The sequence below is a fragment of the Drosophila serrata genome, unplaced genomic scaffold, assembly GCF_035046125.1.
Source record: "Drosophila serrata isolate PLE 108 unplaced genomic scaffold, ASM3504612v1 contig_310, whole genome shotgun sequence".
In the NCBI taxonomy this organism is placed as follows: domain Eukaryota; kingdom Metazoa; phylum Arthropoda; class Insecta; order Diptera; family Drosophilidae; genus Drosophila; species Drosophila serrata.
This window is the reverse complement of record NW_028257208.1, coordinates 107,934-122,093: the sequence shown is the minus strand read 5'-3', so window position 1 is coordinate 122,093 and position 14,160 is coordinate 107,934. Positions and strand designations below refer to the sequence as shown.

The following is a 14,160-nucleotide window of genomic DNA, read 5'->3' as shown; positions in this document are numbered from 1 at the left end:
CCATTTAGCTAGCATTACTATCGATGTTTGACAGAAGAGCGGAGTGTGACCAGTTTGCATACGTTAGAAGGTACTTAACTATGTTTAGTGTGGGAAATAAACGGCTGGCAAAGTTATCGGGTATCGAAGCTATCGTTACTAGTAGTTCCCGCATAAATTAGTAGAATCGTTACACAGTAGTTATATACGTGGTACTTTATTAATATATCATTAAAAACAAACATAAGTACATAGCTGCATAATTTATATATATCGAACCAGTCACTGATTCCGATTTCTGAACCAGGTCGCCGGTCCAACTAGCACGTCACTAGTTTCCCGTTTGTTGTTGTTTCAATTCACTTGGCAAAATCATGGTCTGAAAGTTTTTTGAGTGCCAGGAGCGTATCAGGGACTAACCGCCGCTTGTCTTTCTATCCCCAGAGTGCACTGTTCAACTTCCAGAGCCTGCTGTCGGTCATCCTCCTGCTGATTTGCACATGCGCCTACCTCCGGTCGCTGTTCCCCAGCATCATTGATCGCAACAAAACAGGGTAAGTGATACTCTGCCTCTCCTTTCTCTCTCTTGAATTGGAGGCCCAACTAATGCTCCCACTTCGGCTTTCTACGTGCAGCTTACTGGGATCGTTCTGGAAGTTGGCGAGAATTGGGGAGCGCAAGTCACCGTGGGTAGGAGCTGCATGTCTCATCATGGCCTTTACCGTGCTTTTCTGGACCTGAAGCATCATCGGTTCTGCTCTTGGTGAAGATCTCCTCCAATTCCTATTCCAAATCCCGCGAAATGTAAAGGATTCTAAATATAAACGCTGCGTTCTCCAGCACTGGCCGTGGTATTTGCGCCTTCTGCAACACTGTTTCGATTTGGTTTGTTTTCGCACTTTTGTTGATTATAAAGCGGGTTAACTAATGTCTGGAGATGAAGCCACGTTGGCTGGCCACCGACAGCAATTGCGTCTCTTCGTGGACAATAGCCGGAGCCGTCTGCATGCTCTCCTGCAGCAGTTGCAATGGAGCGAGGCGGGTGTAAAAGCGGCAAGTCTCAGTGAGGAAGAGATTGGAGAAGAAAAGGCTAAAACTTTTCTCGCTCTCGTCTCCACAGAACCATCGATCCACCGAAAAGGCGCTGCCTAAAATGGACGAGGAGCTGCCACCCTCTTGCTGCATCAATCCCGCGTTTAGTGTCCAACTGGACGTAGTGGCGCTACAACAAATTCTGGGAACGGACGCAGGCCAGGATGGGGTCAGCCAGCGCCTGCAGCTGTATGAGTATGTACTGCAACGGACCGCAAAGCATACGGCATTCGAGGACGATAACGCCGCCTTCGCCGAACTGGTGAGCGTGACGAAGCGGGATCAGCAAAAGCGTCGCAGGCACCGCAAGAGCAAGCCCACACTGAACGAGGAACTGCGCCAACTGGTCGACCTTCAAATGGAGGCATTGCAGAGACAGCAAGCGCAATCTGCTGCCAGTGAGCTCAGTAGCAGTCGGAAGCGAAAGCGCAGTCAAAGTTGCAGCCGATCGCGGAGCCCCAGCCGAAGCCATGAGAGGCACAGACACAGGCGACCGGAGAAGCTGGAGCGGGGAAGGGAACGGGAACGAGAACATGAGCGAGAGCGCCACAGGCAACACCACAGGAAGCACCGCTCTCGATCCCGCTCTCTGTCCTCGCACCCTAGAAAGCACCGCTCTCGTTCCCGCTCTCTGTCCTCGCACAGCAGAAAGCACCGCTCTCGTTCCCGCTCTCGGTCCTCGCACCTCAGAAAGCACCACAAGCAGCATCGATCCAGGGATCATTATTAAGTCCAGGTCACTCTAGATCGAATTTCTCCGGTTCCGGTCGGTTTATTCGGTGTTTTTGGTTATGAACAAAGAGAAGGAAAAAAAAAATAGTGTTTGTCTATGTGAATCCTAGCCAGCGGTTGGCCATTTACTTGGTGGAGACGCGCGTGCGCTTGTTCCATGAAAAGTTGATGCCGTAGTTCTTGACACGCTCCTTCTTGGGCTTATCCGCGCCATCAACATACCAGCGCCAGCCGTTGCGCTCACAGTAGGTGATGGCCTCTTCCTCGCTGCCGAACTGCACGTTCATGTTGGACAGTGGGTCACCGCTTCAACATCGAACCGACATTGGATCGGAATCAGTATCTGAATTTGTCGCATTGGAGCTTTGTACTTACGTGGAGGCCCAGCCCATCAGCGGGTTCTCCCAGCGCTCGCGGTTGTCGAACTCAATCTGCCAGGTGTTGATGTTGTCCGTTCCGCTCTGCATGGCGTTCTTGGGAGGGATGTGGATGCGTACGCGACGCTCCTTCAGATGTTCGTCGGGCACGCCGGAGATGGGACCGAGATTGACGGCCGTGGGCACGGTGATCTTGCCACTGAGTTTGTTACGCTGTTCCAGCTCTTCGGGCAGGGCCAGAGCCAGCTTGGGGTCCAGCGGTCCGGTGTCTGTCGACGAGGAGGATGTCCAACGGGCGGCAGCAGCAAGCTTGTTGGCCTGATACCTTCGAACAGAGGCAGGGAATTGGAGAATAATCGGGCGGCCGGTTCGTGTGTGTACCGATTACTTACAGCTGCAGCTGGACGCTGCTTCTGCACATCACTTGGCGGATGAGCGACATTTTGCTGGCGGATAATTCACAATACGAATTACGTAAAATTTGGAACACAAAAGCGTTCGCAGTTTTTGTTGTTGTGAAAACAGCTGTTTCAGAGGAAACAGTGTGGTCAAGTGTGTGCGAACTCTTTGTTTTGCTTTGGTACTTAAAAATACTAGTTTTCAGTATTTTTAATAATTCCAAAGAAAACAAAATAAAACATTTTAAGACCTGATATAAAATAAAATATGAAATAACTAAGTGTCTATTTCACTTATTATATTCAAAAACCTTCGATTGATGTCTCGACTTGACACAGAAATGGTAATGCTGTTGCCAATACACCAAAAACTATGCAATACATTTTGTATCTTCAAATTTTTTTGCCTGCTTTTTGCCGCAATTTTCGTGAATCCTAAACCCAAACCACTTTCTCCCGTCTCTGCATGTAGATCGAAGATATGAATTTATCTTCAAAGAAAGCAAAATAAAGTGGTATTTTTTCAGTACATTTCTACCGAACGACCGTTTGGGATATTTGATCAGGCGGGTAACGTCCACACTGCCCCACACTCTACAAATTGAAATTTTCGGTGATCAAGGACGAACTGTGTGTAAATAGGTGGAAGCAGACAGCCAGAGCCAGTGCCAGATACAGATCCTCCGACAATGGGTGTTCCAAAGTTCTTCCGCTACATCAGCGAGCGATATCCGTGCCTCAGCGAGTTGGCGCGCGAGCACAGCGTAAGTTTGGGAGAAAGAATGAATGATCGTGAGTGGCTATCACCTTTTCGGTTTCGTTTTCTCCCTTCCCCCGCCGTTATGTTCATCAGATTCCTGAGTTCGACAACCTGTACTTGGACATGAACGGCATCGTGCACAATTGCTCGCATCCGGACGACAACAACATCCACTTTCACTTGGAAGAGGCGCAGATATTTCAGGAGATCTTCAACTATGTGGACAAGCTGTTCTACCTGATCAAGCCGCAGCGCCTCTTCTTTTTGGCCGTCGACGGCGTGGCGCCTCGTGCCAAGATGAACCAGCAGCGCAGCCGTCGCTTCCGATCGGCCCGCGAAGCTGAGCAGTTGGAGGAGAAAGCGGCACAGCGAGGTGAGCGGCGAGAGCATGAACGCTTCGACAGCAACTGCATCACACCGGGCACAGAGTTCATGGAACGACTGCAGGCGGGGCTGCGAGCCTTCCTAAAGACGAAAATCTCGACGGATCCGCTCTGGCAGCGGTGTAGCGTGATTCTCAGCGGCCAGGAGACGCCCGGCGAAGGTGAGCACAAGATTATGGACTACATTCGCTACATGAAGGCCCAGCCCGGCTTTGACCCAAATACGCGGCACTGTCTGTACGGCCTGGATGCCGATCTCATCATCCTCGGCCTCTGCACCCACGAACTGCACTTTGTGGTGTTACGCGAGGAGGTGAAATTCGGGAAGAATGTGAAACGGGCCTCTGTGGAGGAGACGCGCTTCTTTCTGCTCCATCTGGGGCTGCTGCGCGAGTACCTGGAGTTGGAGTTCGATGCGCTGAGCACTCCGGAGAAGAAGCTGGACGTGGCGCAGCTGATCGACGACTGGGTGCTAATGGGCTTCATGGTCGGCAACGATTTCATCCCCCATTTGCCCTGCCTGCACATCTCGTCCAATGCCCTGCCTATGCTCTATCGCACCTACATCCGGATCTATCCGGAGCTGGGAGGCAACATCAACGAGCATGGCAAGCTCAACTTGCGTCGCCTGCAGATCTTTCTCACGGCCCTTACCGAGGTAGAGCTGGATCAGTTCAGGGAGCACGCCGACGACCTCAAGTACATGCACGCCAAAACGGAGGCCTTCGACGTGGATGCCGACGAGATCAGGGCCAACGAGAATCTAGACTCTGACCTGGCCGCCCTGATTGACGACAGCTGTAGGGTAAGTGTAGGTCTCTCGATGTCTGTACCGATCTATAGATTTCCCCTCTCCGCTGCAGCTTTACGACGACGACAGCGAGGAGGACTGGAGCGACGAGGCGACTGCCTTGATGCACGAGTTCCAGAACTACAAGCGCAACTACTATCGCAACAAGTTCAAGGGTGACGCTCAGGGCCAGTTGATCAAGGAGCTGGGCCACCACTATGTGAACGCCCTGCAGTGGGTGCTGGACTACTATTACCGTGGCGTGCAGTCGTGGGACTGGTATTATCCTTACCACTATGCGCCTTTCATCAGCGACCTTAAGAATATCGAGCAGGTCCAAATCAATTTCCAGCTAGGCACACCCTTCCTTCCCTTCCAGCAGGTGAGAGGGCGTCTATATAACCGCAATGCTCTTAGATGCTGAAAACCCTCTCGTCTTCCTTGACTTCCCAGCTCCTGGCAGTGCTACCGGCGGCAAGTTGCAAGCTCCTCCCATCAGCATACCACAACCTCATGCTGCAGTCCAACAGCCCGCTGGCCGAGTTCTATCCCATGGACTTCGACACCGATCTCAATGGCAAGAAGCACGACTGGGAGGCGGTGGTGCTCATACCGTTCATCGACGAGCGCCGCCTGCTTGCCGCAATGCTACCATGCGAGGTGAATCTAACGGCGGCGGAGCGTGAGCGGAATAAGCATGGACCGATGTACCAGTACGATTATTCGACGGAGTCGCAGGGTCCGATGGCTGCCAGGCCACCGCTAAAGGCCCTGCAGCAGCTCTTCTGCACGGAGTCGGCTCGGTGGTCGCGCGAGATCACGCTAAATTTGTCGTACAGCGTGTGCGTCGAGCTGCCGAATGCGGCACGTCACGTCTTCTTCCCAGGCTTTCCCACCATGCAGCACCTGCCGTTCGATGTGAGTGGTGGTGGCCGCTGCAAGAAGACGATTTTATTATCAATTTATTCCCCAGTTTGAGCTGCGCAACGACCGCGTCAAGGTGTTCGAGCAGGCGAGCCGCAATCAGAACATGGTGCTCAAGCCGCGCCAGCGACAGCTGGAGGACACACTGGAGGCCGTAGCTGGCCAATATCTGGGGCAGGTGGTGCACATCGGCTGGCCGCATCTCATCAAGGCCAAGGTGGTGCGTGTGGCCACGCGAGAGCAACGTGTGGACGATGAAGGAATTATGCAGAACGAAAGCCGTCGCTTCGAATCCGAGTGCAAGTCTTTGCAGGAACAGTTGAGTCACCGTCTCCAGCTACTTGGCCATTGCTTAACTTCCTTCTCCTTGCAGCTTCACCACCCGTATGGGCATAAAGTTCCACAACTACAACGTGCTCGTGTACGTTCGAACCTTTGCCGGCAGCTCGTTGGAATTCGGGCCTAAGGGAACGCTGTTCATGCAGGACTCGTGGAGCAGTTCAGTCACCGCTTATCCGGCCCAGGGTGTCGTGGCCGAGTTGGCCGTAAGCGAGGGTCTGCGCCAGAAGTTCCACAATGTGGAGGAACTATTCCCGGTCGGCAGCCCGGTCTTTTTCATTGGCAACCCGTACTTCGGCAGCGAGGGAACCGTGCTTGATCCTTCGCTTGCCTACAGCTGCGGTCGCATCAAAGGTAAGTTCATATCGAACCTAAATATATAGAGGTAGATATATGCGATCTTTTCCCACCAGTCAACATCCGTGTGCGGCCGGAGCCAGAGCTGAGGGCAGCACGCCAGGTGCAGGAGGAGCGCGATCGCGACTACACCAACTCTTACGACGTCGCTCATCAGCTGAATATCAGTCCTCGGGCACTGGGTCGACTAACCGGCACCGTTTGGGTGGTTCTCGGGCCGCGGCGTGAGAAAATGGAGAACGTGGCCAAACACAATGTGGGACTTCAGCTGAAATTTCCGCGGCAGAACGAGGAGCGCGCCGGCTACTGCTGTCGGTCGGGCAATACGTGGTTCTACTCTACCACGGCCATCGAGCTGATGCGTGACTATTGCAATACCTTCCCTGACTTGGTCGCCTTCTTTGGCAAAAGCAACGATCGTGGCGATTTCGTCTACGAACAGGATATCTTCCCCCATGCCATGGGCCAGCACCTGGTCGAGAATGTGGCTAACTGGGTGCGCCAGCAGCCGCATACCAAGGTCGAGCGCATTACGTGCGGTTCGAAAACAGTTTGCCGCGAGACCGTGGAGCTGCTCCTGACTGCCGTCGATGAGCTACGCTCGCTGCCCGTCAAGGACGTTAAGCTACAAGTAAAGCCACATTTGTTGATAAAGCCCAATGTCACACTGCCTGATGTCTATCGGTCGCGTCGTCCGGTGCGACTCTTTGATCGCGTCATTATCGTGCGCACCATTTACATGGTGCCGGTGGGCATCAAGGGCACTGTGATTGGTATCTATCCCGTCACGGATCCGAATCCGGTGCGCCTGGAGTGCGTCCATGCTGTGGATACCTTTTGCGAGGTGCTGTTCGATAAGGCGGTGCCCAATTGCAACGATATCCATGGCATTGCCGAGGACCGAGTCTACAAGGTGCCCGAGAGTGCCCTAGTCGTCATTTACACGAATGGTATGTCTTTGTCAGCTTTGCCCAATTGTAACTAATTGAAAATGTGTAAAGTAGGAGTTTGGAACATTACCTTAAAAGTTGCTTTAGTTTAGTCTGTTTGAGATCTCACGTAGTAACTTTTAACTTGCCGAAAGGAGTAATAGGTGAAGACACAACCACTCGCGAATTTTTAACTTTCCGAAAGGAGTAATAGGTGAAGACACAACCACTCGCGAACACTTCTCTGTAATTTTTGATATGGAAAAGTCAAGAGGAAAATGGTGTTAGAAATAGCTACTATTATTTCGATTATAAATCAATTATCAAATATTTTTTGCAACACTACCCTTTGATAGAATCTCGATAAATAGTGCTGTCAAGAGACCTGCTCATTCTTTTTTTTTGTCACTTCGACTGGTGTCATTTCTTTCGCTTAGAACAAGGCCCAAAGCAGGACAAGCAGTCGAGCCAAGATACCTTTCATTCGGCCAGAAACCAAGGGGGAAACGTGAAAATGGAAAAGCGTAATACTCAGCAACAGCAGGCACCGCCGCAGGCCAGCGGCAGTCGCTATACAACGGCGGCTGGTGACGACTGGAATACTGTCACAATGAAGACGAAGATAGCAGACGAGTTCTTTAAACCTAATGCTGCGGCAAATGTTGAGACCAAGTCTTCGAAGAGCTACATTCCACCAAAGACTGAGAAGCCGGAGGAGCCGAAAAACTGGCGTAACAACAACAACGCTCAAGCTGTCACCAAGCCACCGCAGTCGAATTCAACTTCAGCTAAGGAAAACTGGCGAAAGAACCCGAGCCAGAATCAGAAACAGAACCAAAACCAGAACCACAACCAGAACCCTAAACCGAACTCGAACCAATCCACCCATCGTCTGCAAGGAGGCAGTGCTCTTGCAGCTCCCAAGAGCACTATGAGCCATGAGCCAGCAGCAGCAGGAGCAGCCGTAGGTGCATCACCCCAGGCACAGACACTGGCTCTGATGTCGCTTCTGGGCATGAAGAAGGGAGACGATGTCCAGCAGCCGCTTCCACAGCCGCAAATCCAGGCACCTTCGTCGCAATTGCCAAAGGCTCCCGTTCCAGGACAGATACCGGTGAGTGTCAAATTCCAGATGTGATGTGATCTCTTTGGCAATAAAGATTATGAACTTTTGCAGAATCTGCCAAAGCCGCCGCTTTTCTGGCAACAAGAAGCCCAACAGCAGCAACAGCAACAGCGTATACAGCAGCAGCACCAACAACAGCAGCAGCAGCAGCAGCAGCAACAGCGTATACAGCAGCAGCAACCGCAGCAACAGGCACCATCTCAGCCGAACAAGTCCGATCGCATTCAGACCCAACAATGGTACCGTAGCAACCAGCAGCCAGCAGAGGTTCGTCAGCAGCAGCTACCATTAGCTGCCCCCCAGATGGGAGTCAATCCGATAGGAATCGTGCGACCACCCCCTATGAGTGGATTCGGGCGGCAGGTGTCACGTCCCTTGCTACAATACAACAACGTGCAACAACGTAGTCGTTATAAGACCGATATGGCCTTGGGCATGAGCAAAGAGGATCATCAGCAGCCGTTACAATTCCCTTACCATCAGTATCAAGCACAGCCGCAGAATTTCCCGCATCAGCAGGATACCAATAACCAGCAAACGAAGCCACGCTACTCATCCATCCAAGATTTTGTGCCCATACAGGCATATCGTCCCAAGCGCAGCAACCAGTCCCAGGATAAACCGGAGGGCGAAGGGGTAAGCGTACATAATGAAGAATAAAGTCTTGAGTGGAGTCCCTTACATTTATACCTCCACAGCGATCGGATGCCACTAGCAGCAGTCAGTCGGAGAGACCGACCGAGGAGGCCGTTGGACTCATGCGTACGCTTAACATTAAGGTGGGAAATAAACAAAAGCGTTAAAAGAAGTGTAATAATTTAATAATATCTTTTCTTTTCCGAATGCAGTCTGAAGGTAAAAACGTTCCATCCACCAGTAAGGATGCGGCTGTGGCAGCTCCAGGAGCCACATCACCCTCTCAGGTATGTTTCATGTGGAAATGTTTATGTTACGTTGCTCATACTTTAACCTTTACCTTTTCTTGCAGCCCGGCAACAAGCAGCCACCAAGGAAGCAGCGAATGCCCCGAATTGGGGCCAAATTTGATTTGGATTATGAGATTCATTAAAGGACGGACATTCAGACATCATTATTTCGACATATATTTTATAGAATGAATTCCAACGGCAGCCATTGACAGCATGTGCACTTTTTTTTTTTCAATTGAGCAAGGAAAAGGGAACCTTCAAGGAAACAGATACTTGTTCCTTTTGATACAAGGCCCAGGTTAGATGAAAATCCCTGGGTGAGACTGAAAACATCCTTTAATTCTCTTTGGAAATAACCCTTTAACCAATAAATTACGTTGCATTCAGGAAGGATACAAATGTATAATCCTTTCACACCACACTATATAAAGTAAGCTTTGGAAACAGATCTAACTTGAATATAATGCCACAGAAATCGCTATTGAAATTCATTCCAAGCGATTAAAAATCCACAGCAATTAAGTTAAGTTATTTTCATTTAAAACTAAGCCAAGTCCTTGGACATTTGCATTGTCTCAGTAGAACGAATTTAGAATCCACGCTCAGTTGGTATTTAAATTTAATTCATATTACTTGGTAATAAAATATTTAAAGTCCAGGGACAGAGCAAGAGCTAGACCTTCAGCGCGAAACAGAGCGGGATGAAAGACTAGACAACACACAGAATATCTCTTGGAGCATTGACTATATGGTTCTGTTCCACTTTCAAAACGTATTCACACCAAAAGGACTGTACAGATATATAAATGTGTTATCGACCTACCATAGATTATTATTTTTCAAATACTCCATATAATAGTTTGAATATAACTTATACGGGACTGTATTTCGATTCGTATTCCTCCTTCGAGTTCCTTAGCACATCTTTGGAGTAGAGATTGCTGTTAGACAAGTACTTATACTCGAAATACTTAATAATTTTTCAACAATTTTCGAAGAAAAAAGAATATAAAATTTATAATATGTAAATATATCATTGTGAATAAATAAATAATTCATGGCATTGCTTGTTTTAACAATTTAGTGTGTAAGCTAAGAGCATATAACAAACAAGATGCATAATGCCATAGATGCAAGAAAGAATTTTAATCTTTTAGAGCTGGGAAAACAATTGATTCTCGGCGTCTCGATTTTAAAAACTATTTTATATACATGCTTTAAAAAAAACAGCTTGATTTGTAATCTAATATCCTTTTTATTATGTTTACTATTCAACCTATTAACTAATTGGCTTTTGTGCACTGTCGACGATGGCGCAGGATGTCAATCTGTGAGAGCAGACGCAGCCGAGTCTTGCAGTTCTCGCAGTAATAACCTCCACCAGAGGAGGAGGAGGAGGAGGAGGAACCGCTTGGCCTCTTATCTGTCCTCCTACTTGGACTAGCTTTTCTCTTGCTTGGCCGGCACTGGGCTTGCTGTTGGTGCACCAACTGCTCCAGCACATCGAACTCCTCCAGTTCGAAGTTGCAGCGCGTGCACTGCCACGGTTGCGCCCGCAACGTTGTGTCCATGGCCAGCGTCCATTGTTGCTCAACCAAGCAGCCATAAACAACATGCTCGGAGACATTAAGGCCACCCTTCTCCTCGTTGGGGCTGATGGCATAGTCCGGTGCAAAGGGGTTCGCCTGGAGTTCCATAAGTCGCGTTGCGGCCGGTGCTGCCTGGTGCGAGTAGAGACGCTTGAGATCAGCAGGCAGCAGACGACGTATGGCGTAGGCCACGTCCAGGGCCATAAAATCGAGCAAATCGTGCCAGAGCGTGCTGCTCTGACTGTTTACTTCCGAAGGTGCCTCTCGTTTGTCATTAAGTTCTGCGAATAAGTAGAGGCGGGTTAAGCTTATGGGGATCCCTTAGATTATAAGGATGTACTTACCATCCAGCTTGGCGTAAAGCTGACTGCTCCAGCGGCGGCGCAGCTCGATTGCGCGACTGAGGAGCTGCATACCGGTGCCTGGCATGGGCAGATCCAGGCCCAGCCAGTCGTCGCAGACGATCTGTGTGAGACCGGCGTTAGTGTCAATGGAAAAGCTAAATAGGAGTAGCGTCTGGGCCGCTGGCAGGCGGATGCAATTCATCAGATAGGGCTTGGCGGTCTCCAGCAAGGACCTGGCATCAATGGAAGTTAGCACATGGAGGAAACGGTTCGCTTCTGGTACTCACTGGTAGCAGAGGATCTGATGGCGGGCACTCAGCGGATGTTTGGGTGTGTAGAAGTCTGGCTTGGCCTGGATGTCGCTGTCGGCCAGCTTGAGAAGCTCGTAGTACTTGGCAAAGTGCGAGTTGGGGTGCTGCGAGAGGAAGGGCTTGAGACGCGTGTGGAAGAACTGCTGGCCACCCCCCTTGCAGTAGTTAAACTCGTCGCCGATGGCCAGCTGAGGGTAGAAACCGCTCACAAGCAGCAGCTTCAGCAGCACCACGTCCCGGCTGCGGTCGAGGCGCGCCGATCGCTCCAGCAGGGCCAGCTGGCGGGCGTCGTGACGCAGCCGAAAGTCCACGTCACGCATATCCTCGCCCAGGTGCTCCTCGTCATGCTCTTCGTCCTCCTGCCCGCCGCTGCCATGTTGATGCTTCAGCAGCTTTCGCTGACGGGGCTGTTCAAAGCGCTGGCGGCGCTTGATAGCCTTTAACTGACGCAATTCGCCATGGCGTGTTGCCCGCTCGGCGCTGGTCAGTTGAGAGCTACTGCTGCCACTGGCCACGGCCATGCCGCAGCTCTCGAGGATACGCTGGAATTGCTGGCGAAGCTTGGTCACCTCATAGAAGCGCTGCTCCTCAATGCCCAAACGGTGGCACCACTTGCGCGTGCCCTCACGCCGCATCTTCAGCTCCAGCCACTCACGGTAGGCCCGCACGAGGGTGAAGAGGTCGCCCTGATCGGACTCCAGCGGCTGGCGTTCGCGCTCGCACCGTTGGTCTGTGTGGGCCCGATTTGTCAGCGGATTCTGAACGCTTAGCATAGCGGCCAGCGTTAGCAGCTGCTCCACCTCTGGGAAGACACAGCCCATCAGCAGCATCTTGCCAATGGACAGCTCCACGGGAAGGTTGGCTAGTGAGCTGCCCAACGGCGTGATCTTCTCGTCCACACTAAGGGCGCACTGCAAGGGACAAAACATGGTTGTAGGAGAGATACAAAATTTACAAGAGGTCTCTGCTTACATGCTGCTTGAGTCCCAGAATCGTTTGCTCGATTCGCTCAGTTTCCGGAGCTTCGATGAAGGGAAAGGCCCGGACATCGGGCAGACCCATGGACACCATCTGCAGCAGCATTGTGTCGAGCGGAACGCGGTAGATTTCCGGCGCCGGATACGCTTCGAAGGCATCGAACTGCGCCTGGGTATAGAGGCGGAAGCAAACACCAGGTCCCGTGCGCCCAGCACGACCCTTCCGCTGCTCCGCTGACGACTTTGACACCCAGAACTCCTTCAGGCGCTGGCCTTTGCAGGCGGCATCGTAGCTCATCTCCTTGACCTTGCCCGAGTCCACAACGAACCGCACACCGTCCACCGTCAGCGATGTCTCAGCGATGTTGGTGGACACGATGCACTTGCGGCCGCCTTCGGGCGCATAGTCAAAGACTTTATCCTGCTCGGCGAGGGCCAGGCCGCTGTGCAGCGGCAGCACCAGCCAGTGCTCCTGCTGCGTTGCATACTCCCGGATGGCCTCCACTACTGAGTCGATTTCGTTGACGCCGCTCACAAAGATCAGAACGTCACCGCGCTCGCTGGCTGGTTAAAAGAGGGTCATATGAAAGAATCTACAGCGGAATGGCATACTCACTTGGATACTGCTGGTCTATGAGGCTGAGCACCTGGACAAAGGGGGCCGGATCGATGCGAGTGGAGCCCTGCGAGCGCTTGGAGGCAGCGGCCGCTTGGCCCGCCTTCAGCTCCAACGCTGGCGGCGGCATATAGCGTAGCTTGATGGGATAAAGTCGTCCCGGCACCTGCACTAGTTTTGCTCCCTCCTCGCGGAAGTAGTTGTGGAAAAGCTCCACGTTGATGGTGGCGGACATTAGGATCAGCTTCAGCTGCGGCCGCGCCCGCAGCAGGCACTTGGTTACGCCAAGCAGGAAGTCACCGAAGAGGTTGCGCTCATGGATCTCGTCCAGAATTAAGGCATCGTACTGATCGAGATTGGAGGCCATCGCCAGCTGGCGTAGCAGCAGGCCCTCGGTGATGAACAGTATGTTGGTGCGCTGCGTCCGGCTGCGCTCGAAACGGATCTGAAAGCCCACCTGGCTGCCGTAGTCGTCCAGTAGCTCGTGGGCCACGCGCTTCGATAGCGACACGCAGGCCAGCCGCCGGGGCTGAGTGCAAGCTATGCTCCGGTAACCGAAGTCGTACAGGAACTGCGGCACTTGCGTCGACTTGCCGCAGCCCGTGTCGCCGGCCACGATGACAACACGCGATTCGTCAAGGGCTTCGCGCAAATCGCTGCGGAATCGGGCTATGGGCAGGTTGCGTTGCGCTTGCCGTAGCTTCCGGATGCGCTGGAACTTCTCCTTTTGCCGAAAGTCAAGGTAAACGAGCAACAGGTGCCGGAACTGCTCCTGCATCTCGCCGCGGGCGTCCTGCAGAAAGGCCTCGCCGTTCAGTCGCAACGCCAGGTGCTTGCTGCGATGATACGGCTGCGGTGTGGTCAGCTCCGCCTCAGTGAGTAAAGGTGGCAGCGCTGGCTGGCCAGAGGACCGCATCATGGCCTCGTACTTGCCGACAAACTTCCAGAAATCGGCTTCGTTTTCCACCAGACTCCTCGCCTGCTGGCGGCCGCGGGCCAGAAGCTGCCCGGACAGTTCCGCCTTGTGATCCAGGAAGCTAAAGTTGACCAGGTTGAGTGGCGCCTGGGCACCACCCCCATCCGAGGAGCTTCCCGATTTCCTGGACATTGTGGCCATTGGCCAAATAAGACGGTGAACTGTTTGTTGCCCATGCACAAACAACGCGTTATCGATACCAGTCAGCTGTGAGGGTCCCCAAAACACCGGT

General features: G+C 52.1%; 5 protein-coding genes across 7 annotated transcripts; 3 read left to right on the top strand and 2 right to left on the bottom strand.

The window, feature by feature from the left end:
- Window positions 1-67: 67 nt before the first annotated feature.
- ksh (transmembrane protein 167A-like protein ksh) lies at window positions 68-849 on the top strand. Of its 2 annotated transcripts, XM_086837468.1 has the most exons (4): window positions 68-226; window positions 287-356; window positions 424-533; window positions 615-849. In XM_086837468.1, exons 2-4 carry the CDS (start codon window positions 354-356, stop codon window positions 718-720), a joined length of 219 nt encoding a protein of 72 aa, XP_086693594.1. In that variant the 5' UTR covers window positions 68-226; window positions 287-353; the 3' UTR covers window positions 721-849. The 2 variants fall into 2 exon arrangements, with proteins under 2 accessions (XP_086693594.1, XP_020803436.1); XM_020947777.2 differs by having other exon boundaries at window positions 223-356.
- LOC110180131 (uncharacterized) lies at window positions 837-1,912 on the top strand. The gene is made up of 2 exons (XM_020947775.2): window positions 837-1,032; window positions 1,100-1,912. The coding sequence occupies exons 1-2, from the start codon at window positions 907-909 to the stop codon at window positions 1,799-1,801; spliced, it is 828 nt and encodes a 275-aa protein (XP_020803434.2). The 5' UTR covers window positions 837-906; the 3' UTR covers window positions 1,802-1,912.
- On the bottom strand, window positions 1,813-2,689 carry ND-18 (NADH:ubiquinone oxidoreductase subunit 18). The gene is made up of 3 exons (XM_020947776.2): window positions 2,573-2,689; window positions 2,179-2,505; window positions 1,813-2,109 (listed from the first exon to the last, which is right to left on the bottom strand). The coding sequence occupies exons 1-3, from the start codon at window positions 2,620-2,622 to the stop codon at window positions 1,929-1,931; spliced, it is 558 nt and encodes a 185-aa protein (XP_020803435.2). The 5' UTR covers window positions 2,623-2,689; the 3' UTR covers window positions 1,813-1,928.
- Window positions 2,690-3,105: 416 nt separating this feature from the next.
- Window positions 3,106-10,178, top strand: pcm (5'-3' exoribonuclease pacman). Its single transcript, XM_086837433.1, has 12 exons — window positions 3,106-3,342; window positions 3,432-4,526; window positions 4,585-4,893; window positions 4,965-5,429; window positions 5,485-5,753; window positions 5,809-6,128; window positions 6,188-7,081; window positions 7,498-8,174; window positions 8,238-8,822; window positions 8,885-8,965; window positions 9,035-9,109; window positions 9,175-10,178. Exons 1-12 carry the CDS (start codon window positions 3,268-3,270, stop codon window positions 9,253-9,255), a joined length of 4,926 nt encoding a protein of 1,641 aa, XP_086693559.1. The 5' UTR covers window positions 3,106-3,267; the 3' UTR covers window positions 9,256-10,178.
- A 172-nt stretch (window positions 10,179-10,350) lies between these two features.
- Window positions 10,351-14,154, bottom strand: LOC110180117 (putative ATP-dependent RNA helicase DHX34). 2 transcript variants are annotated; one of them, XM_086837436.1, is made up of 5 exons: window positions 12,953-14,154; window positions 12,332-12,896; window positions 11,336-12,270; window positions 11,049-11,281; window positions 10,351-10,985 (listed from the first exon to the last, which is right to left on the bottom strand). In XM_086837436.1, the coding sequence occupies exons 2-5, from the start codon at window positions 12,632-12,634 to the stop codon at window positions 10,399-10,401; spliced, it is 2,058 nt and encodes a 685-aa protein (XP_086693562.1). In that variant the 5' UTR covers window positions 12,635-12,896; window positions 12,953-14,154; the 3' UTR covers window positions 10,351-10,398. The 2 variants fall into 2 exon arrangements, with proteins under 2 accessions (XP_086693562.1, XP_020803415.2); XM_020947756.2 differs by having other exon boundaries at window positions 12,332-12,900; window positions 12,953-14,148.
- Window positions 14,155-14,160: the final 6 nt, after the last annotated feature.